Source organism: Manis javanica, chromosome 3, assembly GCF_040802235.1.
Source record: "Manis javanica isolate MJ-LG chromosome 3, MJ_LKY, whole genome shotgun sequence".
In the NCBI taxonomy this organism is placed as follows: Eukaryota; Metazoa; Chordata; class Mammalia; order Pholidota; family Manidae; genus Manis; species Manis javanica.
In genome coordinates, this window is record NC_133158.1 from 42,351,927 (window position 1) to 42,367,801 (window position 15,875).

Genomic DNA, 15,875 nt, shown 5'->3' on the forward strand with positions numbered 1-15,875 from the left:
TCTCCCACCAGTTCAATGGCTTTTTGTTCCACTGCAGTCTCAGCAGGAAAATGCCACAGGCAATACAACCCCACAAAACACACCAGGTCTAAGATTCTGCTCACTTTGGTGAGGCTGGAAGCCCTGGGAGAGGCCACCTCTGCTCTCTCGGGGTGGCCTCCGGCTCAGGGCCCAGCTCTCAGGCCCCCAGCCCACGTTCCCAGGTCAGCCACGCTGGATTTCAGCAGGGCCACAGAATCATTTATGTTATGTTCTGGGGAGGGGCTGCTGCGCGGGGGCAGCACAGACTTCGGTCTCTGGTAGACCTGGCTTTACCACCTTCCGCCCCTTCTGGCAGGTGGCCTTTGGGGGGCACTGTGGCCTGTGTGGCCTGACGCAGCTTCCATTTCAACAGCAACAACTTGCACCCAGTGCTGCCCGCCTGCTGGGCCGCCTGGAAACCAGCCCCTAACTTGTGGTCTCTGGGAGTCTCAGGAAATACTCATCACTGCCACCTCTCCCAAGGGCAACACCAGCCAATAGCCTGTTCCCCCCACAGAAAATGTCAAGCTTGATGCTAGCACCTCCTGGAGCCCAGGCTTGTCTTCCATCCTGTACGTGAGCCTTTGGTGGTGAATATGAAACCCTGCAGGTGGAAGCCTAAGCAGACAGTGTGTGGGCGGCGGGGCAGCCCCTCTCCGAGCTGCTCAGCAGTGGGGAGGACAGCCTCACTCCGTGCGTCGGCCTGGCCTGGGAAAGACCCACTGCCAGTCGTCACCGGGGTGATCGGTGAGTCATGCCGGCTTCTGAATGGGCCTTGTCCTTCCTTCTCTCCGTGGCTCCATACCTGTGGGGACAGTTCACTAGGGAGGGACGCGCTTGCCCTGAGAGGGACCCAAGACACAGCAGAGCTGTGACCGGCCCCTCCTAACTCCTCAGGGTCAGCGTCAGGCCCAGGGCACAGGCTGCGCAAGGCAGGGTGGTGACCAGGCCAGGCGACACAAACCACCATGAACAGGGGCCTGAGACCATGAACGTGTGTCTTCTCGGTCTGGAGGCCAGAATTCTGAAATCCAGTTGCCGGCAGAGCCGCCCTCCCTCTGGAGGCTCTGGGGAAGGTCCTTCCTGCCTCTCCCAGCTCTGGAGGCTCCTGGCATTCCCTGGTGTGTGGCCGTGTCCCTTCACTCTCTGCCTCTGCGGTCACATGCTGTCCTCCCTGCGTCTCCCTGTGTCTCTCCGCTTCTTACAAGGACACAGGTATTGGATTTAGGGCCACCCCACTGGAGTGTGACCTCATCCTTCCTAATTGTATCTGCAAAATACTATTTGCAAATAAGTTCCTTTTCTGAAGTTTTGGGTGGACATGAATTTTGGGGGAAACCATTCTCCTAATGACAGTGACCTTAGGCAAGCTCTTTACCCTTTACAGGCCTCAGTTTTTCTATTTTCAAAATGGAGCCACTTTCTGGAGGGCATGAAGAGTGAGTGAGGTGCCACCCCTGCTCTGAGGCATGTGGTTGACAGGTGGCATCAGGACAAGGAGCACATGGTCCATTTGGAGGCAAGGAGATTAATGATCCATCATTTGAGCTCATGTTTCCATAAAGGAGGCCAGTCCACAAAGGCATAGGGAAGTGCGTGATCACCCAGCGAATATGGCCCCCAGAACGATGAGCCGGCCTCTAGGCGGAAATCGGGATTCACGGATGTACTTAGTGTCTGATGCAGTGTTCATACGTCTGCAGAGAGGGACAGACAGACACCTGTGGGGAGGCAGGGATGCGTCCTCCCCCCGGGTCACTGCGGCCTCTTTGGGTTTCAGAATTGACAGTTTGAATAGCACTGAGCGCCCTCTGTGCACCGGGGGCTGGGGGCGGCCCTGCCAACACAGGCCACGTTGTTGGAAGGGTTGTTGGAAGGGCGAGGGCCTGGCAGTTTTGCAGAGAAAGGAGAGACTCAGGGAGTGGGGATGACTTGAGCAAGGCGCTTCACCACCCAGAGATGCAGGGGAAATTCCTATTTCCTGGGGTCTGGTCCAGAATTCCTGCCCAGCTGGAGCCTTGCTGTCCAGACCAGGGCTGGTGTTGGAGGAAATGGAATTTTGCTGATTCTCAAACCGAGTCTAGATAATCTTTCTCCCAAGAGCCCAAAGAGAAAACACTATGCTTCTATCTAAACAATTAAAATAAGTCAATCAGGACTTATGTCTTACAGCGCTGACCCCGTGAGGAGGCATGCCCACAGGCGCCTGGGGCTGATCGCCCCATGTGCGCACCAGCCCACAGTCCCCCATCATCCCAGGGCAACACAATGTCCCCTCCTGGGACAGTCCTCCAGGCAGCTGGAACATGGCAAATGCTTGAAAAACCACCTCCGTGCAAACAAGGGTGTCCCCGCTTAGGGAGCAGACAACTGCTGGGCCTGGGTCTGTTTGCTGAACCTCTGAAGGGCATCCTGGCCCCTCAGGGAGGCTGGAGTTAAACTGCTCAGCCTCGGTTCGGGCCGCGTCAGAGAGACTGACTGCAAAGGGAGAGGTGGGGGTGGAAGGGGTGTGGGCGGGGGCGTCTGCCCACCTGAGCCCGGCCCTGCCCGCCAGCCGGCTGCTGCTGCGTCAAGGCACAGCCTGCATTCTGCACCTCGGGGATCATGCCCTGCATCCGAATGTGGCAAGCGTGGCCCTGGACACAAGGGGTCACTTCTTATCCCCGGCCCCCCGTGTGCAGCTGGCTAGGGCTGCCTACCTGCTAAGATGGATGCTTCCGTGGCGAAGGTCATGGCGAATTCCCGGATGACGTCTGCAGGGCTGTCATTCACGAAGAAGCCCAGGTAGCTGACAGAAGAATGGAGAACCAGGGGGACCGCCGAGGGGAAGGAGCCCAGCACCCCGTCGCCAGCCCTCTTCAGAGCCTCGTACAGACAGTCCACCTTGTGGTCCTCACACTGAGGGGACAGGGAGGGGGCCTTCTCACCTCCGCTGCCAACCTCATTCATGAAATGATGCAGCCAGGCCGCTTTCCTGGTCACCGTGCTGTCACATGATTTATCTACCCACGTGTCTGTCCTGTGCTTGGTCCTGAGTTTCTTAGAGATTGCAGGTGAGATTTCTTTTGAATGGAATATCCTTTATGTGTCCTCCCACTACATCTTGTCCCTGCACGTCATGGCCAGTCCACCCGTGCCGCAGTGCCCCTGCCACGGTGTCCTGCCAGGGTGTCCTGCTGCGGTGCTCCCTGCTGCGGTGCTCCCTGTCCCCCTGACCAAACTGCTCAGCAGACCGCCAGGCCTGTAGGCCCTGTGCTGCCTGCACTGCTGCCCACCCCCCAGCATACTGCCCTCCAGCTGGGCCAGCCCCCCTCCCTGTTCCTGGACTCCGCGTGCCCACTTCCAAGTCTTGGAGGCCTTCCTCCACATGGAAGGCTCCACATGGCCACGTGAGAAGCCGAGAGACCCAGACCCACGTCCCCACAGGAAACGGGCTCACTCCTGTCTCGTCCCAGCAGGGGCTCCCGCTGAACGTCCAGGGTTTATTCCCTGAGGTCTACACCATGGGAGAGTTTTTATGCGCATCTCCGTCTCCTTTCTCTGGCCATCCCTGTCTGCCTTATCTTTGACGCCCACGTGGCCTGGGAGGCCCTGCTGCATGGAGCACACTAGACCCCCAGGCACTGAGGGAATGACCGCCTGTCCCCACGTGTGTCTCCGTCTCAAATACTCACCTGGGAGCACAGAGTCACATAACAGAGCTGTCATTGCCACCACATGGTGATTTCACAGTATCAAAGGCAAAGATGGGACCCTTACCGCGCTCTCCTGACTGGGAGGGCACTTGGCCACCAGGACAGGGCTGGGGATGCGGGTGAGCAGGGCAGCTGATGCGAGGGTGTGTGTGTGTGTCATCTGTGTGTCAATGTGTACCTGTGTATGTGTCTGTGTACCCATGTGTGTGTCTGTGTACCTGTGTGTGTCTGTACACCTGTGTGTGTATCTGTGTACCCGTGTGTGTGTCTGTGTACCCGTGTATGTGTCTGTGTACCCATGTGTGTGTGTCTGTGTACCCATGTGTGGGCTGGGACAAGGAGCAGAGGCCCAGGCCGGCCCCCTCACTGCCCATTTCCAAGGTTCTGCAGCTCTGGCTGCCCTGCCCTGGTGAGCTCCGAGGACACGTCAGAATGGAGTGTGACTATCACAGAGGCCATCCTGGCAAAGATGGGCAAGGCGGCCCACTCACCTCAGTGTGTCCGGGGCATTCTGGGTTTTGGCATGGAGAGTCCTGTGTCTTGGGGACCCTCGCCCCAGCCCCCTGCAGACTGGAATGTCTCTCAAGGCTCTGGGAGGCACTGCTCTCTGGGGCTGTCTTCCGGAAGCCTTCCCTGCAGAGGTTTGTGTCCCCTCCCCATATGGCACTGTGGAGCCAGGAAAGGATGGCCCCTGGGCTCTCGGGGGCCTCAGCATGGGGGCGTCCTCAGCGTTTGCTGAGAGCAGAGGCCGGGCACCAGCTGTGCCCGCTCCAGCTCCTCTGCTGGGAGCCGCAAAGGAAGTGGCTGGCTGGCTGTTGTGCCTCATTCCTAACCTCCTCCTCTTTTGGGCAGCCCAGGTTCTCCTCGCATTCCCAGGACCCTGTGAAACCCCCTATTTGGCCATTTTCTAAACTGGGGCTGGTGCCTGAGGCAGGGAAAGTCCTGCATTTGCAAGTGGCCAGTTAGCCCACCACCCATTTCTGAAGCACCTACTCTGTCTGAGGCACTGTGCTCATCTCTGGAGGTACACAGACCCCCTCTCTTTCTAGGGGCTCCACCAAGTGAGGGACACAGAGCTGCAGAAGACGCATTGTCACACAACACGGAAGTGCCACTAGATGTGGACAAAAGATGGTGTGGGCACAAAGGGCAGTAACCCCTTCTGCTTGGGGAGCTGGGGAGACTTAAAAGGGAGGGGATATGTGAGTTGGGTTCTGATGGGTGCATAGGGGTTGACCAGCTGAAGCTGAGGAGCAAAGTAGAGGATATGCCACACAGAAAGGCCAGCTAACACTACAGCTATGGACCACCCCATGGCAATAAATCACGTGGCTGACTTCAATTTTTTTCCATCATTACCTCATTACCATAAAAAAGTGACGTCAGCTGCCATGTTAACGAACACTGGTGCCACAGAGGGGCTGACTCACCGTGAAGAATTCACACAGCGTGATGTGAGGGAAGACCTCATGAGCTCTGTTCTTGGTGCACTGACGCTTGCTCTCTCTCCAGAACTCCTGAAGCTCCTCCAGCAGGGATCCCGTGGGGCAGAGGAAGAGGGCATACTCCTGGGGGATGGGATCATCTAGAGAAGGGTCATTGCAATGACAGTGCAGCCTGCAACACAGGTCAGGCCACTTTCACCCAGCGTCATGACAGAAAGGTTCTCGCTCCATGTAGGATGGATGACAGCAACTCAGAGTAACAGCCATGCTAAGCGCCCAACTTGGACATGCTGCCCAGCTGACCTTCCAGCAGCCTCTTGGGTGAGTCGCACCAGGCATGGGGCCGTGCAGCACAGAGCAGGTGGGCGTCCACTCCAGCCTTATCCCCAGGTTAGTATGATCCCCAGGTCAAAGACCAGGAAAGCCAGAAAGGTGATGGAAAAACTCAGAACCTGGCTTTCAAATGATCTTTGAGGTCTAGCCATCTTAATGTTGAAAATACTTTGCAGGAAAAATTCACATTTTAATGTTATCTCAAACTTCAAATTAAGTGTAAAAGTTAAAGCCACAAAAAAGCTAGACAATATTTAAGTGGCTATTGTATTTATTGTATTTTCTTTCTATTCAGAAAGTTATTTTAAATATAAGGGAAAATATATATAACCCAAAATTCAAGTTTATACTCACTAATAATAAAAATGCAGATTAAGATGACGATAAGGTACCATTTTTCTCATCTGTCAAACTAACAACATGTTTTTCAAAGGACAAAAGTTGTGCTCAATTGTATGAAAGGTGCAGCGAGACATAAGGATGAATTTGTGCAACTTTATATAAAACAATTTTCCAGTATGCATTGAAAGCTTTAAAATACCCATTCTGCTTGAACAAATAATTCTACTTTCAGAAATCTAGCCAAAGCAAAAAGCAAGAAGTGTAGATAAAACTGCATGTGTAAAATATTTATTGCAGGGTTATTTGTAATAGGAAAGGAGGAAATGCTAGATAAATGACAAGAAACTTATTTATCATCTGCTCATAAGCAATTGTGGTTTTGAAGACTTTCTAATGATTTTGGGAAGTGCCTGAGACACAGTATTCAGTTTAGAAGGCAGGAACAAGCCCTTGAGAAAATATCAGTTACGCGGATCTAACGCAGATCTATTCTCCTTAATAATAAAAAAATACCAACAGGGGAAGCAAACCACATTGCTCCTGGCCCACGCCCCCTTCTAGAGGTGATCTCAGCTGTTAATCTGCTTTTTCTTCTGGGAATTTAAGTAACAAATCCATAGATAGCACTTGCATGTGTTTTATATAAATCAAGCTCTTGTTCAAGTCATTCTACAACTCGCATTTTTTGCTCAGCAGCATGTTTTTGTGATGTATCCCTTTTGATATGGACACATCTGGTTAGGCTTGTCACAGTGACTCTTCTGAGGGTCCACGATATTCCTCCTATACATGATTATTGTTTCATTCATCCATTCCACTGACGGACATTCACGTCAGAAAAATATTTCATAACACTGTGATCAAGATCTTTGTACATGTGCTTTTAGGCCTTTTGTATCTTTGCAGGGAATGTGCTTAGACATGGAACTAAGGGCAAGGGGCTGCACACATTTTCAGCGCTGGCAGATACCCCAGACTGCAGCCCGGAAAGAGAGAGAACACCCCTGCTGGACCCTCGCCTCACCGCGCTTGCTGTTGCCTTTGTTTTTAATGGCGTCTTAATTAAACTAAGGTCAGGTCCACGCCTGGCTGAGTCTGGGCCGCTCTGTCTCCCTGCTCCTTGGTGGGACTGAGCCAGAGCCGGCAGGGACCAACCATGGCTTTCACAGCAGGGGGTTTGGTTTGTAATTCAAATGTGGCGACTGACCTCAGAGTTAGACTGGCCCTGAGGGTTGCCCAGGTGCTTGCCTTCGCTAGACTTGAAGGAGGGGGCGGATTCCCAGCGAGGGCATGCCGGATGCTCAGAGACCCACTGCGGCTCTTGCTCTCCTGCTCGGGAGAGGGCACCACAGTCTGGTGGGACCTGGTTTTTATTGTTTGATTTCCACTGAGGTCAATCCGGCATGAGGGTAGGGGACTTCCCACCGAGGGGCAGAACGGTGGCATTGCGGCACAGTCAGGCTGGACTGGGTTTTAGAGAATGGGGTGCCCTCTCCTTGATCCCCAGCAGAAAACAGAGGCCCACAGCAGAGGGCAGCTTGCAGGGTGCCACCGCTGGTCCATGGTAGAGTCACCTGGAACCCACAGCGCCCTGAGGCCCCCAAGCCCTCCGCTCCTGGTCAGGTGCAGGGGGTCAGTGCCTCTGGGGGCATTCATGACTTCCAGTAAATTCTCTCCCCCACCGAGGGGGCCTGAGAAAGTCGTATCCTCTGTCTTAGGTCAGCAAAAATGGCTCTGCATTTACTTAACAAATCACATGAATTTTTTCTTCATAGGCAGATGTAATTTGGATTAAATCAGATTTTTAGGTAAGGAAAGCTGGGGTCAAAGCCCCCCCACCTCTGTTCTCTTTTCCCTGGGTGCTGGGTGGGCAGGCCCAGAGTGTGGCAGGCACCTCCCAGGGCACCCCCTGCACTGCCCACTTTGGTCCAGACGCGCTCCACACCTGCGAGGCTGGCCCCACTCACCAGTTCGATGCCTCTTCCACCGTCTTTCTCCCAGTAGCTGCCAACGCCTTTAACCTGGGGGGAAGTGGAAAGCGATGCTCTCAGAACCCCGTCCTGCATTCCCCAGAAGGAGCCAGAGCAGCGGGGAAGGCCCCGGAGCCCGTCAGGCCCCCAGGTCTGGCTGCCCAGCTCCACAGCTGGGCACAGTGCCCAGGCTTCCTCCAGCCTCCACTTTGTGCCACTGTGGGGTTTGAAAATGCAGGCCACCCGGGCTTTCCTTCACACTGTCCTCCATGGCGCCCACCCCCAGGCCTGCACATGGAGTCCAAGCCGGGGGTCTGCCATGCCTTCAGTCCTTTCTGCCCCGCCCTTGCCCATGCACTCTACCCCAAAGCCAGGTGGGCCCCCTCTCGGATCCTCAGGCTGGTCACCAAGGGCCACATCCCTGGTTTGCACATCTGCCTTCCTGCTAGAGGCAGCGCTGTGCCAAGGTGCCCTCAGAGAAATGGCAGCAGGTCTTTCAGGCTCGGCTCAAGTCCCTCCTCCTGAGGCCTTCCCCAAACTGCCCAAGCGGGCTGGATAGGCAGACCCCACAGCCCCCAGCGCGCATACGGCCCCCACATTTCTCAGCACAGTGAGCTTGTGTCCATTCGCCTCCCCTACCAGACGTGGAGGTCCTGAGGCCCAGCTGGGACTTACTCATCCTTGTAACCTGGACCTGCAGACATTGAATTGAATTGAACTGAATGGGACCAAACAGGGCAGAATGGAGTACGGCTGAGGTGATTCGCTCAGGCGTTCAGCCAGACAGAGCCAGGCTGATGAGGAGCCCAGTACTGTGCTGCCCAAGGCTGCTAATTGGGGATGAAGCCACCTGGAGAGGTTTCAGTGGGGAGGCCTTGGCACGGAGCCTTACCTGAGGGTGTCCAGCCTACATGCGAGCTCAAAGCATACTTCTTTACCCCAACATCTGACTGTTGTTCAAATTAGAGGGTTTTCTGACTACGTGTGGGTGCTCCTGTTTCAGCCGTACAATAAAACGTGGGCTACAGAGGCACCAGAGGGGGGTCCCATCCGGCCTTACCACGCCCCGCCCTCTCTGGCCTCAGTGTCTCCAGCTGCACCGGATGGAAGGCACCTGGGATGCTGTCTGGCCTGCAGCAGTGGTTCTGCTCCCCATTTCCCAGGCCCCCAGTTCATTATGGATGTTATGGGGATGACAGACCGGACTTGGATTGGAAAAGGAAGGGTGGGTGTAGTCTCAGAGCAGTTTCATCTGATTTGGTTAGGGTTTTGTGACAATGTTTAAGGAAAGTTTGCCCTCCTCCTACCCTAATACCTAAGGGGCCTTCTGATGTATTTCCCTATGTGACTAAGCACGTGGAAGGACCAGATCAAAGAAATCGGTTTCCTGTGGAAGCTGAAACCCCAGGTCAGTACGCGGCTCATGGCTTTGGGAGATTTCCCTGCCTGAGAAGGGGGTCTCCTAAGGTTAAGTATTCCATGTGCGGGCCTTTTCCTTGGTAAGGAGGATCCTGCCAACACTGTTCCAGTACTTTCTTAACCATGTCTTTTCTTTATCAGACATTCTAGAGGTTTTCCCTATGGACAAATGCTTTTGCCACACTGTTTGGAAATATATTCCTATTGATGGTTCTCTTAACAGGTCCCAGCATGGGAGACTCCCTGGACTTTGGAGTCTTGAAAATCAGAGCCTGAAATACTTCAAAATGTCATCTCAGAGTCAGTGAACTGCCTGGTATAACCAGGCCAAAGCACCTCCCAACCCCCAGAAATAGGGGTGCTTCTAATTCTCACACATTTCAGGACCACCCCATCCCCCAGCCATCAGAGTTTGTCTTTAGAAGGCAAAGATCATGCCATGTATAAAAAGTAGAAAAGGGGCCCTATTTTGAGACAGTATCTTGCACTGCATGGTGCAGCCCCACAGCAGGAAGTAGCGTTCCAAGCTGCCTGCAGGTTGGGGCAGGGGCCGTATAAGGGTTCATGGGGTCTTGGGTACAGGCAGTACTCACGCGGTGTGTACCGGGAAGCCCATCCCCAGGAGGGAATCCAGGAGTGAGGGCACGCTGTGGCCTTTGAGCCGGTTGGAGACCTTCGCGTAGAGCTGAGTCTCCCCAGCTGCCATCTCTTCCTGCCCGCGGACTGAAATGAGCAGATAAGCCAGAGAGCAAGGGCAGGCGAGGCTGAGGCTGCGAAGGAAAACCTCAAGCCCGTTTTGATCTTTCTGACAAAAGCTAATATCCTGTTTGCACTAGAGGATGGTTTTTCAGAATTTTCTTTGCAGGTCGCTGGGGTGCTGCGCCCACCAATCCTGTTTCCACTGTGGTGCTCAGGTTCCAGAGGGTCGCCAAGCCCCTGTGCGGGATCTGACTGTGCACTGACTTGGACTGCATTTGGGAACCAGTGTGCACAAGAGGGGGTGTGCAGGGAGGGCAAGGGAGTACAAGCCAGGGCTGGGGCTCTCTGCTGGGCTGGGTCTTCGCTGGCTTGTCTGCAAGACATTCCACTGTACCCATTGTCTCCATTAGCCCTGAAATTTGGGGTTCTTTTAGTTATTCATTGAACTTCTTTCTCAACTCTAAAAACTTTTAAAGTTTCATATGTATGCAGAAAAGTTGGCAAATCCTAAGCGTGCAGCTTTATGAACTTTCATCAGGTAAGCACACACACCTGAGTTGCCCAGGAACCCCCAATAAAACAGTGGTCCTCAAAGGGGGAATTTTGGCCCCCATCCCTGGGGACCACTGTCAATGCCTGGAGACATTTTTGCTTGTCACAATGGCAGGAGTGGGTATTTGCTCCAGGCGTCTAGCAGGTTGAGGTCCGGAATGCCACAGTGCACAGGAGAGCAAGAAGGATCTAGCCCACATGATCAATAACATCAAGGTTGAGAAACTGCTCTAGAACATCACCAGACCCTCAGCACCGCTGCCTCAGCCCCAGCCCCCAGCCCAGCCCCCTACAGCACGTGCTCTTTTGGGTCTGGTTTCTTTTGCTCAAAATGATGTGTGTGAAATTTACCCACATTGTTGCTTGTAGCCATAGTTAGTTCACTGTATGTAAATGTGCGCCTGATGCATGCATTTCATCGAGGAGTGGGACACAGGATATGTGCATGCTTCATTAGAAACTGCCAAGTGGTTTTACAAAGAAGTTGTTCCAGTTCACCCTCTTGCTGGGAGAATATGAGAGTTTTTGCTGCCATACATCCTTGCCCACACTTGGTGCTGTCATTCTTTTTGGTCTTTAGTGTAGTGGTAGCTCTCTGTGGTTCTGATTTGCATTTTCCTGAACTGCATGACATTGAACGCACGACAGGCTATTGGCTATTCAGATAACCTCTTTAGGGAAGGGCCGATTCCAATCTTCTGACTTTTAGAATTAGATGGTTTGGTTTTTCTTATCAGTTTCTGGGACCTCTGGAGACGTCTTTTGTTAGATCCATTTGGTGATTATAACTTCTTCCAGGCTGTGGTTTCCCTTTTTCATCCCATAATAATGTCTTTGGGTGAAACTACATTTTTTAATCTGAATGAAAATTGATTAATCAATCTTTTCTTTTATGGTCAGAACTTTCTGCACCCCATTTAAGAAATCAACGTTAATCTGACATTGATAAGATAGTCCTATGTTTTCTTCTTGAATCTTTACTAATTTTACTGTTCAGATTTAGCTCTGTAATCCACTTGAATTATTTCTTCATATGAAGCAGGGTTAAGTGTTTATTTATTTCCCTGCATCTTATTCATTGAAAAGACCCCCCTTTGCCCAGTGAACTGCAGTAGAGTGTTCAGTATAAATTGCATGACTGTATCTGTATTTGTTTCTGACTCTATAATGTCCTTGTATTTGATCTGTCCATTTTTGTGCCCACACAACACTGTTTTAATTACTCCGATGTTACACCCTCTGATTTTGTCTCCAGGATTGTCTTGGCTCCTCTAGGCTTTTTGTTTTTTCATATAAATCTAAAAATCAGGTCGCCATAGTGAGCCATTGGAGAGTGCGGGAAGACCCACAGCATGGCCATTTGATGGTCCACAAAGGGACCAATGTGATTTAATAGGGGCAAGGCTGATCGTCTTGGCAGATGACGCTGGAAACTGTGCATCAGAATGGGGAAAGCATGAACTTCAGCTCCTCACATCATGAACAAAAATTAACTCAAAATGTGTGATGGACCCAAGTGTAAAAGTTAAAACTACAAAACTTGTAAAGGAAAAACTAGGAGAAAACTCTTTGCTTCATAGGAGTTTGCACAGCTTTCTTATGATGTGAAAAGTATGAATTATAACGGAAAAAAATAGATAAGTTGGGTTTCATCAAAATTGAAAACTTCTGCTCTTTGCAAGAAACCATAAAGAAAATGAAAAAGCAGGCCACAGCCTAGGAGAAAATATCACCATATGTACTTGGCAAAGGACTTGTTTCCTGAATATACAGAATATGACATAATGTGTACACACATCTACTGTGTGTATATATATGCTTATGATGAGTAGTAAGAAAACAATTCAGTTTAAAAATGGGCCAAAGAGGTCAATGGACACTTGACAAAAGAAGATACACAAATGGCTAATGTGGATGTGAAACAATATTCAACATCATTAGTCACTGGGGAAGTGTAAATTAAAACCATAATGTGATACCACAACACACTTCCCAGAAGAACTGAAATTGAAAAGACTGGCAATGCCAAGTTTTGATAAGGCTGTGGACTAACTGGGACTCTCATACATTGTCCAGCCACTTCGTAAAACATGTTGACAGTTATAAAATTAAGTGTACATTTATCCTATGACCATCCCTCTCTGAGCTCTCTCCAAGGACAAATGAACACGTATGACCACACAAAGACTCGTGGATGAATGTCTTTGGTGGCTTTGCTCACAGTGGACCCAGACTGGAAAGACTCTGAATGTCTCCCAACAGGCATATGGATGCACAAATTATGGTATATTCATCAAGGGGGCAGCATTCATCAACAGGAAGGAACACTCCTCTGATTCAGGCAACAACACAGGTGAATTGAAAAGATCATGTGTTGACCAAAAGAAGTCAGACACAGGATTACACACACTGTATGATTCTATTTAAATGAAATTCTTAAAAAGGTAAAAGTAATCCATATAGAGAGAAAACGGGTAAGTGGTTGCTTGATGCTAGAGTCTGAGGGAGTTTTCGGGTGATGGAAATGTTCTGTATCCTGATTTGGTGGTGACTATGTGGGTGTATAGATCTTCAAGCCTGAACTGAACACTTAGAATGGGTGCATTTTTATAATGTGTAAATTAAACCTCAATAAAATTAATGTTTAAAAAGGAAATGGAAGGAATGCTAAAGACAATGAGAAGCAGTATGCTCATTTCCACCAGAAAAGGCCTGCTGGGATTTTGTTTGGAACTATGTTGAATTTATAAATCAGTTTTAACAACATTGAGTCTTCCATTCCATGAATATGGTATATGTCCCTATTTATTTAATTTCTCTTAGTTATATTGCATAGTTTTCAGTTTCTTGCAATTCTGTCACAAATTTATGCCTTTGTGTTATATATGTTTTTCATGCTATTGTTTAAAAATTATTTTTTTTCTGTTTGTTTGTTGTCAGTGTATAGAAATACAATTGGTATTTATATATTGACATCACATCCAATAATCTGGCTGAGATCACTTATAATTCTAATATTTTATGGATTCTTTTGTATTTTCTATGTATACAATTATGTAATCTTCAAATAATGGCAATTTTCCCCTCCCTTTCTAATATTTATAAATTTTATTCCCTCTCCTTGCCATATTTTTCTAGCAAAATCCTTCAGTGCCATCTTGAACAAAAATGGCTTTTTTAGTAGATATCCTTTGTCAGATTAAAGAAGTTCCTTTTCACTTCTACTTTTAGGGTGTTTAAAAAAATTGTGAGTGGATATTGAATTTTATCAAATGTTTTTTCTGCATCTATTTATCATGCTGTTTTCTTTATTTAACCAATGGGTAACTTACACCTACTAACTTGTGAATGTTAAATCAACCTTGTTTTCCTAAGATAAAACCTCCTTGTTTATAATACATCATCCTTTTTATGTATTGCTGGATCCAATTTGCTAATACTTTGTTTAGAATTTTTGCATCAATATTTGTGAATTAGCTTGGCCTGCTGTTTTCCTTTCTTGTAATTTCCTTGTCAGATTTTGATGTCAGTGGAGTGACCAACTCACTCTGATTTTCCTGGGCTTGGCACTGAAAGTTCTTATCCCAGAGCCCCCTCCGTCCCAGGAGAAAGAAGAGTGGTCATCCTGTGTGTTAGTGTTATTCTGGCCTCATAAATGAGTTGGGAATTACTAAGCAAATTAAGCAAGACTTTTGGATATAAATTCAAAGTAAGACAATGTGAAATCAATAGCATTTTGATTTACCAGCAACAAATAACAACATGAAATTTTAAAAAGAAATAACTTACAGTAGCATAAAATATGATCAAATACCTGAGAATCATCTAATAAATAGATAATTCTCTAAATTTTTATAAAAAACTGGTATAATGTCTTTCTTAAATGTTTGAAAAATCTACAGGTGAAGTCATCTGACCTAGAATTTTCTTTATTGGGAATTACGGGTTTAATTTACTTAACAGATATAGGATTATTCTTCTTGTACCTGTTTTATTAACTTTGTTTTCAAGGAATTTGACCATTTTATCTAAGTGGTTGAATTTCCTAGCATACAGTCACAGGTCATCTTCATTTTCTTTCAATTCAGTTATGTAATTTTCTGTGTAGAGGTCTTACAGTATTTATTTGATGATTCTCAGGTATTTGATCATTTTTGGTGCCACTGTAAGTTACCTCTTTTTAAAATTTCATGTTGGTATTCTTTGTTGCTGGTAAATCAAATGCTACTGATTTTACATTATTTTACTTTGAATTTATTTCCAAAAGTCTTGCTTGACTTACTTATTAATTCTAATAACTTATATTTGTAATTTTACAGATATTCTATGTGCAAAAGTAATGTTTTCTATGAATAATGATAGTTTTTGTTTTTTCTTACCAGTACATGCTATTTTCTTTTAAAGTTTGTTCCTCTTTCTCTCTTTCCTTTTTTTCTTTCCTCTTTTTCCCTTTTATCCTCCTTTCTCCTTCTCTCCTCTTCCTCCCCCTCCTCTTTCTTCTTGTTTGGGATTCACTGGCCTGGCTTGGTTGGCAAATATTGAGTAGATGTGGCATATGTCCCTATATTGCATCTTCTTGTATTGTTCTCCCGCTCAGAGGAAAAGCTTGCAGTATTTCACTTTTAAATGTAAGTTATATTTTTTTAATGTGTTTTTCTTTGAGGAATTGAAAGACAAAATAACTTCATAATCAAACGAATTATATATCTTAAATTTGAAAGTCTGAAAATAAACAAAACTTGTTATCCAGAGGGAAAAAAGTAGATTTGAGGTCTGAAATATATTGTCTGCTCATATGCATTTTTCTCTTTTACATAGTAAACCACTTTTTGAGCAGTTGTGCCTTTAACATATTAAAATGTAAATTTCTCCTTAAAAAGAAATCTTACTTGTGTAAGCCAGGAGATGCCCCATCTAGCTTAATTCTTTTATCTTACCTGAAAAGCTGTCTTCCAGGCCAACAGTGGGAGGACGAAAGCGCCCCAGTCCTCAGGGTCTCCTGTGGGCGACCCCAGAGCCTCCCTTCTCTCAGTGAAGGGGTCCAGGTGGAGGCAGGGACAGGGCCTGGGTCTCAGGCTGGGCGCACATGGTTGGGAAAGCTTCGGAGCTCCGAGGGAGCCCTCGGGGTAGACTGCCCCTTCTCCTACGGCCAACCCAAGGCCGTGCCTGACGCTGGCCTAGTGAATATCAGATGCCAGCCCTAGGTACACACACTTACGTTTCCTTACACTTTTATTTTGAACACAGTGGAGTTGATTTGTAGGTAACCTTTCCGAGGGGCTAATTATGGTGGTGCAAGTTCAGCCACCCTCACAGGCCCTCTGCCTGCTACTGACAGGCACACTGGCTTGACCTTTGATCTCATCTGATGCACAGGCCAGTAAGTTAACACGTTAGTA

General features: G+C 48.5%; 1 protein-coding gene across 3 annotated transcripts in view; it reads right to left on the reverse strand.

Moving 5' to 3' along the window:
• The window catches only part of UBASH3A (ubiquitin associated and SH3 domain containing A), a 35,608-nt gene extending 25,665 nt beyond the window's left edge, over positions 1-9,943 (reverse strand). For all 3 annotated transcript variants that reach the window (XM_073231296.1, XM_017660946.3, XM_017660938.3), the window contains exons 1-4: positions 9,819-9,943; positions 7,804-7,857; positions 5,147-5,333; positions 2,721-2,919 (exon numbers count right to left, since the gene is read on the reverse strand). In XM_073231296.1, the coding sequence (XP_073087397.1) occupies positions 2,721-2,919; positions 5,147-5,333; positions 7,804-7,857; positions 9,819-9,931 (553 nt within the window). In that variant the 5' untranslated portion in view covers positions 9,932-9,943. The remainder of the gene's footprint in view (positions 1-2,720; positions 2,920-5,146; positions 5,334-7,803; positions 7,858-9,818) is intronic.
• Between the last annotated feature and the right edge of the window lie 5,932 nt (positions 9,944-15,875).